Consider the following 11460-nt stretch of genomic DNA (forward strand, 5'->3'; position numbering starts at 1 on the left):
GCTTTTGGAGTTTCTCTTTAACTAAATCCCTAAGAGACTTAGGTAGGCAATTTAGGAATTTTTATTTCCAATATGGGAGATTTCCATATGATTTTTTGTAGATTCGGGTAAGAAAGGAATCTTTATACCATCTGAAATCAGAAAGGGTTTTACACTTAAGGTTGTTAAGTATATCAGAAGACCTTTCCCTAAAGATACCTGGACTACCTATGAATGTTTTGATAATGGTATAAATCAGGGTGTTGGTTGAATCAGGAATGGTAAGGCCATCCTTAAGAATTGGTTCTCCCGTTGACTCAACTCGGACACTTAGGAGAATTTGGTTCTTATCTTCTTCGCTAAGATGGGTATCCCACCATCCCTTAAGTTGACCTGTGAAACCTAGGGCTGCTTATCGGGCGGATCAGGCAGTTATTTACTCTTAATGGTTTAGCTTATCGGTTATCGGCTTTTAAATGTATTAATCTGCTAGCCACCCGATAAGATATCGGGCGGATTGGTATCGGTTTAGCTATTATCGGATGGTTATCGGTTTAGTTTCGGTTGATTGAAACTTAACATACTTCAACACAGTCAACATTTCTTATACATGCAACATTTCTCATACATATATATCAACTACATTTAAGTGGATGGTTATCGTCTGATACATAAGAATGGGGACTGCTTGGGGTATTAGAAGATGGGGACTGCTTGAGCATAAGAATGCATAGTGCTGTTAGCACAGCAGCCATAAGAATTTTACCAACAAAATTGCTCTTCTTCTTTGGATCTGCATAATCCAGGCCTACAATTAACAAAGAAAGTTGATGTTTTAGACCCTAAAAACAAGTATTACTCACAATACTGAAAGAAAAGAAAAGACAGCTGACCACATTGTCACACCACCCGCACAAACATATCCAAGGACCAAAATTGAACTGTTATACACTGGCATCAACTACCAATATAATACTTCAATGACTTAAACCAAACAGAACTAGTTCAATTGTAAGTATTTACATCATAATGAGTTCTACCCCAGTGCCATAAAAAACTGACCAAGAAACAAATTGTAAATAATAAGCAAATCAGATATCTGTAGTATATTGTATGAACTTTAGAATATATTCTCAGCAAACTCATAGATAGGATAGTTTAGAATACTTTAGAATCAGATAACATGAGTGTTAACATGAGTGTCTGGTGATACTATAAACCTGCACTTATCATGATAGACATGGCTATTACATATGCTTCACAAAGCTATAAACCCGCACTTATCATGATATTAGCCATTACATATGTTTCACAGAGCTATAAATCATAGGGAAGGAATATGACTGATGCACATCCATAATTTGAATTCTTACCAGATATATTAATACTACACGTCAATTACGGAAGGGTCTTTTCCATCGCTAGCTAAATCTGAAGAAAAAAAATTAAAATAATGAGTCGTGTGATAAATATAAGCATATCCACAACTATTATATACAAAAAATATAGTAACAATATTATTACCTTGTTCAAGCTGCTCGATTTTATCAAGATCTTTCTCAACACTAACAGGTTGTTTTAATTTTTTATTTCGAAGCCAATCTTGAAGACACACTAGAGCTTGCACCAATTTAGGAGTTAATGAACTCCTAAATGAATCAAGAAGACGTCCTCCCATACTAAACACACATTCAAATGCCACACTTGAAACCGTAACATCTAATATATCACGAGCCATCTTCGCAAGAACAAGAAATCTAACTGAGTTCAATTTTTACCAGAGAAGAACATCAAATTCTTTAGTGTCATCCTCAGTTTCTTCACCAAAATATTTATCTAACTCTGTTCTAGTATCCACACCTCCACTCCCATTTTTATATTTTTTTATATCTTGTATGAGTGATTCTAAAAGTCCTGTATTTTGGGTGCTTACTTGACTGCCAGAAAGCCCGAAAGTAGAAGTGTCCAATGAAGAACAATCTGAAGATGAAGCAAGCACGACATCTTTTGAGCCGGACTTTACATACTCACTAAATAATGAAGTCATGTACTTCTTCACTTCTGCTTGTATAGTTGCCCTCGGATCTTGACTAAACATCTTTACAAGTGCATAGCCAACTGATTCGAGCTTGTAACGTGGATCCAAAATACATGAGATAAAAATTATCTTGTTCATTTTCCCTGGATCACCCCAATACTTATCAAACTTTTCTTTCATCTTCTTTGCCATTTCACTTAAAACTGTATCTTCATTTGCTATCAATTGCTTCAAATAAACAACAACTGCACAAATTTCCAGAAAATGAATATTCGATATAACATAACATGATCCAGATATTTTCAAAGTAAGAAGATAAAAGATTTCAAGAAATTTTGTAATTCATTTTACATTCTCCTAATCACTACTCAAAAGTTCACCTGTAGGAATTCCAACTTCAATATAAGAATGATCAAGATAATGTCTCAGGCCAATTTCACTAGAAGCATAATGTGAAAATACACTTTCAAATTCAACTGTCCTACGCAATATCAAGTAGGTGGAATTCCACCTAGTTGGAACATCCAAGCATAAAGGTTTTTTACAATTTAGTTGTTCATCCTCAAAATATTCTTGAAACCTCTTCAACCTCGCAAGAGATTGCCTAACATATCTCACTGCATGCCTAACACGTTCAATAGACACTGGAGATTCTTTTAAACCATCCTGGACCACAAGATTCATGATGTAAGCCATACATCTCACGTGAAGGTGATTACCGTTCATCAAATTAGTTCCCATTTTTGTTAATTTCTTAGACAATTTTTTTTACTGGCACATAATTTGAGCTTGCATTATTAACTGTGACAATGAAGATCTTATTTATCCCCCACTCACGTAAGCACCTACCAATACCATTTGCCATAGCTTCGTCTTTATGACTAACAATAGGATAAAAATTAATTATTCTCTTATGCATATTCCATTCACTATCAATCCAATGGAAAGTGATACACATATAATTGATTCTTTGTATAGAAGTCCAAGTATCAGTGGTAATACATACTCTTTGTTTCGTTTCTATAAAAGACCTCTTCAACTTTTGCTTTTCTTCATTAAAAAGATCAAAACAATCCCTAGTTACAGTACTACGGGAAGGGATCCGAAAATAAGGTTGCGCTACTTTCATAAAGTCTCTAAAACCTTCTTTCTCAACAAAGATAAGTTCATCAACTATTACTATACGACATAACACCTTCCTACACTCTTCTTAATCAAATTTTCAAGTAACAATAACTACGTCACCCCCGGAACAAATTTAAAGCCTAAATTTGATTATTTTTTATCAACAATAGCAGGGCGTATAGGACACTTAAACATATGAGAAAGAAGTGTCGACGTACCATCTTTGGTCTTAAAACAATACCCAATAATGCAATAGTCACATTTTGCTTTTGTACTCCCTTCGGAAGTAATAATTTCTGTAAAATGATCCCACACAACAGACCTTTTTTTGGTTATATTTGACTCCGTTGTTTCAGCTTGACTTATTGCTTTTGAATTAGAAGCCCCACTTTCACCCATCACCTTATGACTTTGTATATTTTCAGCCATGCTACAAATTAAGGAACTATCTGCAGAAAGACACAAGATCAAATTAAGACAGAAATAATAGTTAGTTTGAGGAAATTCAGTTAAAGATACTGCTAATAAGTAATGGAAAAGCTATCCCTATTTATCAACTCATATAGAAAAACTTCATTCTTTAACTGAATATCAACCAAATATTTATCAACTCAAATATTATTCAGGCTTGTGTTATAACATTCTTTAACTGAATATCAACCTGATTTTCAATTGAAGTGAAGAAAAGAATGATTAGAATTGATTATGAATCTTTAACTTGCAAAGCATGGCCATACATTTTTTGACTTCCTCTTTACTTCTTCCTTGATCTGCTGGCTATGCGTGTGTGTGACTGTGCATGGTTGTTGTTTGAGAATTTCTTGTTAGAGGGAGAGGCGAAAGGGGCCAGAGGGCTGGCCGCTGGGATTAGAAGCTAGGGTTTCTAAAGGGGACTATTGTAAATGTTAAATGTTAATCCAGTGGGGAAGGGATTAGGAGAACGGGAGGAAATAAAGCTTAAGGGAAAGCTAGGTGTCCCACTCAAACTAAAAAGATAAAAAATAAATATAGTAGTAATATGGATAAAAATAAATTATATATATATATATATATATATATATATATATATATATATATATATATTTAACGGGTTAACGGATTATCCGTTAAGAAAATTAAATAATCCGCCTCCAAACCGATAAGCCGTTAATAAAAAATTTTTAATACGTTCCCCGTCTGTTAAACCGTTAACCCAATACCAATAAGCTATTAATCCACTTTTGCGGTTCGGTTTTCGGTTTTCGGTTTCGGTTCGGTTTTGAACACCCCTAGTGAAACCTGCTACTAAGACATGGGTAGTAAGCTGGTCAGAACAGTTATGAGAAGTTTGGTATGCATTGGCTACCATAGTCATTTGCTGTAATTTGGCCAAAATATTGTATTCAGAACTACCATCTATGTTCCATTCATAGATATTATTGGTATTTTAATTGTTTTGCATAACATTGGGTCTTTCTTCTAAGGCTACATCAGGATGGGTAACTCTAGAATAGTTAAGTGTTTGGGGTTGACGCCAGTTGAAGGATCCTGTTCTAACAGGGAAAATTTCTAGGGGAGGATTGTCATGGAGTTGTTCTGTCTGTGAATTGGTTCCTTGGTCAAAATCGACTTCTCGGAGAACCTGTATAGAAGAATCATTAGTTGGGGTATCCTGAGCTATCAGGGTTTTCTCAATTTCTAGGATCCTACGCTGAAGGTCAGAGAACTGAGGATAGTCTTTAGCTTGGTGGATCCGAAGTTCCGTAGCGAAAGTTCTAGGGATCTCATAAGGTTTTAATAAAGGGATTGAACAAATGGATGTTTCTGCTGGCTTAGAACTAGTAGATGCTGAAGGTGGTTTTTTAATTAAATATTCACCAAGAGATTCTAAATATTTTTTTGTATAATTAATTTGTTCAAAAATATTTTTAATATCTTTGCCTGTAATAGATTCATTTTCATTTTTTTAATTTGAAAGGATTATCTACTACTGAAGTATTTGCATAACTTGTTGAAAATCCTTGTGCTGGAGGAAGTTGTGAGATGACTTCCTCTCCAGAGGAGGTTTTCCAAAATTTTGAAACGTTAAGTGATTTAGAAAAAGGAAAATCTAATTGGTGATATTCAATATAAGCTTCAAACCATTCAAAGAAATTAATTTGCTCTTTTATGAAGTTTAAAGACTTACAGTAAATACTTTGGAGATTTTTTCTTTCGTCTCCTTGAAAATTCTGGAAAAATCAAGTTCTTTTGAAAATATTTTCTTGTGAATAAAAATTTGCTTGAAGTTTTTCTTTATAAATTTGAAAATCTTTTTCCAAAACACCTAATTCAGCACCTAAAGTTGAGTAAGTGGGAGATTAAGGTTGTTCATAATTAACTTCTGTCGGAGGGGTTGTTTCTACAGAATATTTAGCTTGTGGGATTCTAGAGTCAAAATTAATAGTTTCGATCCTAGAAGGAAAGGAAGATATTGAATGTCTTCTAGACTAAATCTCAGACTGTTCCGAAGAGGAAGAGACAAAGACTCTTTGGCTAAGGGACCCTTGGAAGGAGATAGCTATAGATCCGCTAGAGTATTGTTGGATCTGAGAGACCATAGTATTTTCTGGTTTCTTAGCCTGAGTAGCATCTTGAAGTAACCAGTTTTGTGGTAGAGAAATTTGGCTCCAAGAAATGGGTTTTGGTATTGACAGATGAGATTTTTGTCGATCTGTTTTGAAAAGAATAGTTTCTCCTTTATGGAGGGTTTTCATGGCTCCAGTATTAAAGGCTGAACTCATGGCTTTATACTGTATTCTATAAATAATTGCTACCGGTAAGGATCCAGTTTTGGTTTTATAATTAGCTATTTTAACATTAAGAGTTAAAGAATCTAAGATATTTTTATTTCTAAGAGAAATTGTAAAATTAGGAAAACAATCAAAGTAAATTGGCCCACTACAGAGGCTGGTTTCTACCATTCCTAGGAGGGATTTATTGAAGTCTAAAAATCTAGAATCTCTAATACAGAGGAGTAGAGTCATGTCTAGACCTTATCTGGACATAGGTCTAGCTGCAATCTGTACTAAATCAAAATGGATATAATTATATTTTCGCCTATATTTTTCTATAGACTTGGAGTTTAAAAGTATGATTTCCTCATGATCTGATTCAAGAGGAATGGTTTGCTCAATTGTAGAAATATAGTAATCACTGGTTAAGGGCCATCATGAAGACTTGTAAATTATAGACTGTGGATGTTTAGGGATCTTTCAGTCATCAATTGATTGCTGCAAATCAGAAAAGCTAATTTCTTCTTTGAGTTTGGGATTGGAGGAGGATGATGAGGAGGAAGATGAAGAAGTTGGAGAAGAGAAGGAATTTTTTGAAGGGGAGGGGAGAGGGTGGAAGAAAGATATGGCTTAGATCTGCAAGTAATTACAACAAAATTAATGATGATAACTTTAATGCTTCCTGTTCTTAGTTCAAGAGACCATTAGGTTCCATAAGGATAATATTCAAGTTCTTAACTCAATATTATGTAGAAAAGTTAGATCTAAAAATCAAATATATGGATACATGTCTTCTCTTATATGTAATAATTAAACCTAATAACTTCTTAAGAAGTTGTTCTTTAGGATGACCCAAAGGTTATAAATAACCATCTATAAGCCAACTGAGAATTATCATTTCCACTTTTCTCAGAAAAACTGCTTACAGTGTAGATCCAGAGGGATCACAGTGCCAACCTTAAGAAATCTTCTTAAAAAAGTATAAGATTTAAGAAATATATATAAAAGAAGCCATATATCTATAGATCTAAGTTTGATATACCATTACAACATAAAAGCAAGTTAAAAACAAGAATAATATATATATATATAAAGGAGGGACAAGAAAAGATAATTTGGCATCTCTCGTATGCTAGCAATGGTATTTATCTTTTTTGTCAGTTTTTTGGTATCTTAACTCATTTTTTGGTAAAAAATATCAATATATTCATGAAATTACAACATAATTATAGTTAACTATTGTTATGTCATTCCAGAAATGACTGTTACTATACCACACTTTAATAAGTACTGCGACGTTCCAAGAATTGCCACATCAACCAGAAACCCTTCGATTTTCTACAACCTGCGTGTACATCATCAAGAGAGAAACATGAGAGGGTGACCCTAGGGGGATGGATCTTTATCCACACACTACACGGATAACTCACGTGCCAACCATAACAACCGCACAGATAACTCACGTGCCAATAGTAATAACTTCATGGACAACTCACGTGCCAATAGTAACTCGAACCAACACGGACCACTCACGTGCTATCAGTCCAGTCCATATCACCTAGAAAGCATATATACAAGAATACATATACATAAAAAATGAATATCAAATTACATACTCATGGACTGATATAAATGACATGCTAAGGTGTATGGCTATGCGAAGTGTACTACCATATCTCAAATTAGGCAATTTCATCACAAAATAGCAGTTATCATGTTCAATCAGGGGATTAACCTATATGTAACCTCTAACATGATCCAATTATCTTACAAAGGGGTACAAACAAAAAAGAAACATAACAACATGAAGCTTAGCAATCAATTCAAGGATTAACATAGCCTAAGCACTATCCCGAGCATGGATAATACCCCGGTGCATGCACATGGGCTCAACCCAACACATGTGCGTCACCTAGAGCACGTAGCTATCACTAATAACTCAGACAACTAGTGTCTTAACCAAGTTTAGATAAGATACTTACCTCAAATAAGCCAAATCAATACTCTAAAAATGCCTTCCCACGCGAATCGACCTCCGAATGGCTAGAATCTAGCTAAAAATAACTCAATAATATCAAATAATTCCATAGGAATCAAACCCAAATGACAATGGTCGAATCTTTAATCAAATACTCAAAGTTAACCAAAAAGTCAATCGGGCCCGCACCTCGGAACCTGAAAAACCCACAAATCTCGAACACCCATTCAAATATGAGTCCATATATACAAGTCTCATCCAAAAACGATTCCAAATCGTGGTTCAAATTTTCATTTTTCACTTTAGAGAATTTTTGCCGAAACCCCCAAAATGCACTTTCTTATCCTTCAAGCCAAAACCCTATTGTTTTCTTTAATATTTCTCGATTTAGAGCTAAAATCAATGATATATTCATGTTACAATAATAAATTTGAGTTAGACTTACTTATCCCAATGAAGTAGATAAAATATGCCTCAAAAATTGCCCCTTCCCGAGCTCTAAAACCTTGTGAGGAAAACTAACTAAATTCCAAAATAAGTAAAAATACAGCAGCTGTCCCACCTCGAATCAAATCTTAGATGATCTCTAAACTCACATTTGATAATTCCAACATGATCCTTGCGAGATTACACCTAAGATAGCTTTTTTGAATCACATAATTTGGCCTTAAAATGAGTGAGATATGATGTTTTGAAGTCTTAAAGGAAGTTTGAAATTTTAGGGACATAATCGGCATTTTCGGAATTGTTTACACCAGAAAAATCAGCAATCGGAAAGTCTTCGTTTTAGCACCCAGAACTCATTCGGAACCTCCCGGACACAAACCATATATGCGTTTCAATCATAAAATACTCTACGTACCTGCTCGCGCACTCAAAACACCCAAAAGAGGTCATCTTGGCCTGATATTGACTGTGGTCAAACTCCAAATCCTTAACTTAACTAATACAACAACAACATACCCAGTATTATCCCACATCGTGGGGTCTGGGGAGGGTAGTATTTACACAGACCTTACCCCTACCTTGTGAAGTTAGAGAGGCTATTTTCAATAGACCCTCGGCTCAGGAAAACATAAGTACCACATTAATTAAAAGATAGACAAGGAGAGACAACACCAAAAAGCCATGTAAAAGCAACATTAAAACAACACGATAATAAGATGATGAAAGAACGAAAATGACGGGTAGTCATAGAAACCTACTACTAACAGAATGCGAGAGTGTGTACTAATACTACTAATATGAATAATCTACCACCTACCCTACTACCGTAATCCTCGACCTCCACACCTTCCTATCAAGGGTCATGTCCTCGGTCAGCTGAAGCTGAGCCATGTCTTGCCTAATCACCTCTCCCCACTTCTTCTTCGGCCTACCTCTACCTCTCTGTAGGCCCTCCAATGTAAACCTCTCACACCTCCTCACCGGGGCATGTGTGCTCCTCCTCATCACATGTCCAATCCACCTAAGCCTCGCTTCCTGCATCTTGTCCTAAATGGGGGCCAAACCCACCTTGTCGCGAATAACCTCATTCGTAATCCTATCTAACCTGGTGTGCCCGCACATCCATATCAACATCCTCATCTCTTCTTCCTTCATCTTCTGGACATGGACGATCTTGACAGGCCAACACTCAGCCCCATACAACATAGTCGGTCTGACCACCACTCTGTAGAACTTACCTTTTAGTTTTGGTGGCACCTTCTTGTCACACAAAATAACAGAAGCGAGTCTCCATTTCATCCATCCTGCTCCAATAGGATGTGTTACATCTTCATAAATCTCCCAATCCCCCTAAATAATAGACCCAAGGTCCTTAAAACTTCCTCTCCTAGGTATGACTTGTGACTCCAGCCTCACCTCCCCTTCCTCTCTCCGAGTCTCACCACTGAACTTACACTCCAAGTATTTTGTCTTGGTCCTACTCAGCTTGAAACCTCTAGACTCTAGGGTCTGCCTCCACACCTCTAACCTCACGTTCACACCGCCTCGTGTCTCTTCAATCAATACAATATCATCTGCAAATAACATGCACCACGACACCTCCTCTTGGATGTGGCGCGTCAGAACATCCATCGTCAGAGCAAAAAAAAAGGGTTGACTGTCGACCCCCGGTGCAACCCCATCATGGCCGGAAAATGATCCGAGTCCCCTCCCACCATCCTCACTCGGGTCTTTGCTCCATCATACATGACCTTAATGACCCTAATGTAGGCAACATGTACACCTCTAGCCTCCAAACACCTCCACAAAACCTCACTCGGGACTTTATCATATTCCTTTTCTAAGTCGATGAACATCATATGCAAGTCCCTCTTCCTCTCCCTATACTGCTCCATCAAACTCCTAACAAGGTGAATGGACTCTGTAGTCGAGCGCCCCGACACAAACCTGAATTGGTTCTCGGAAATAGACACACTCCTCCTCACCCTTAGCTCCACCACTGTCTCCCAGACTTTCACAATATGACTTAACTAATCTCTCAACCAATGATCCAAAACACACCCGAACCTCTCGAAACTCTATCCAATCATACCAACAAGTACAAATATATTATCCAAACTTTTTCAAAGGCTCAAAACACCCACAGGAACATCACAACAAAGAATCAAGGCTCTAACCAAATAGAATTTCTCTTAAGTTGTTAAATCTTCATTCACTCAAAAGAGTATCTGAATCACATTTACACACTTCATATTACTTCCAAACTTTGCACACAAGTTCAATTCAACTATATAGACCTATCCTAATTCTCGGAACACCAGTTGAAGTCCAATAACATCAAAGTCAACTTTTGGTTAAACTTATAAACTCTTAAATTCTTTAAATTACCAACTTTCGACGAATAGTGTCGAATTCTTCTAGGAACCTCCAAAATCAAATTTGAACATACTTACAAGTCTAAAATCATCATATGAACCTATAAGAATAATCAAAACCCGATTCTGAGTCCGTTTACCCAAAAGTCAAACCTTGGTCAACTCTTCCAACTTAAAGCTTCCAAATCGAGAGTCATTCTTCCAAATCAATCCCGAACCAATTGAAACCAAAACCGACCATACACACAAGTCATAATGCATCATATGAAGTTACTCAAAACCTCAAACCACCGAACGGAATTCCAATCTCAAAATAACTGATCAGATCGTTATACTTTATAAATAATCTCACATATTTACTCAAACCATGCTTTTAGCAAAAATCCCTCAAGATAAGTAATTTTTAATCAACTTACCTCAAGCTTGAATCTCCAAAAAATACTACGATGCTCCAAATTATCAAACATCACCAACAATTCAATATCTACAATTAGATATCCCAAATACAGCAAAATATAATCCAAAGTATTTATTAATATCCATTTAAGACCCACAAGTTCACTACAAGGCTCCTACAACTCAAATTTTATGTGTTTTGAGGCTTCCAACAGGTCCGTATTATGTTTATGGACCTGTTGGTGCATTTAAATAGGGTCCCAGGTTGCTCGGGTGTATTTTGGACCACCCGGAGCTATGTCCAAAATTGCAAAAATGCTGGTTCTGGTTTCCTTCTTCGCGAACGCGGAACTGGTATCGCATTCGTGA

At 36.2% G+C, this 11460-nt stretch overlaps 1 protein-coding gene across 1 annotated transcript; it reads right to left on the reverse strand.

Moving 5' to 3' along the window:
- Positions 1 to 1753: 1753 nt before the first annotated feature.
- On the reverse strand, positions 1754 to 4496 carry LOC142167220 (zinc finger BED domain-containing protein RICESLEEPER 2-like). Its single transcript, XM_075227378.1, has 5 exons — positions 4421 to 4496; positions 3465 to 3591; positions 2790 to 2898; positions 2398 to 2683; positions 1754 to 2262 (listed from the first exon to the last, which is right to left on the reverse strand). The coding sequence occupies exons 1-5, from the start codon at positions 4494 to 4496 to the stop codon at positions 1754 to 1756; spliced, it is 1107 nt and encodes a 368-aa protein (XP_075083479.1).
- Between the last annotated feature and the right edge of the window lie 6964 nt (positions 4497 to 11460).

This window comes from Nicotiana tabacum, chromosome 12 (assembly GCF_000715075.1).
Source record: "Nicotiana tabacum cultivar K326 chromosome 12, ASM71507v2, whole genome shotgun sequence".
Classification (NCBI taxonomy): domain Eukaryota; kingdom Viridiplantae; phylum Streptophyta; class Magnoliopsida; order Solanales; family Solanaceae; genus Nicotiana; species Nicotiana tabacum.

What these genes read in the sequence shown, in the direction of transcription:
- LOC142167220 (XM_075227378.1), bottom strand. Translation starts at nt 4,496, where the DNA reads ATGACTATGGTAGCCAATGCATACCAAACTTCTCATAACTGTTCTGAC. An exon ending in TACCCATGTCTTAGTAGCAG is followed by an intron (nt 3,592 to 4,420) that starts GTTTCACTAGGG and finishes GTCTTTCTGCAG; the next exon opens with ATAGTTCCTTAATTTGTAGC. An exon ending in TCAAATATAACCAAAAAAAG is followed by an intron (nt 2,899 to 3,464) that starts GTCTGTTGTGTG and finishes TCCTATTGTTAG; the next exon opens with TCATAAAGACGAAGCTATGG.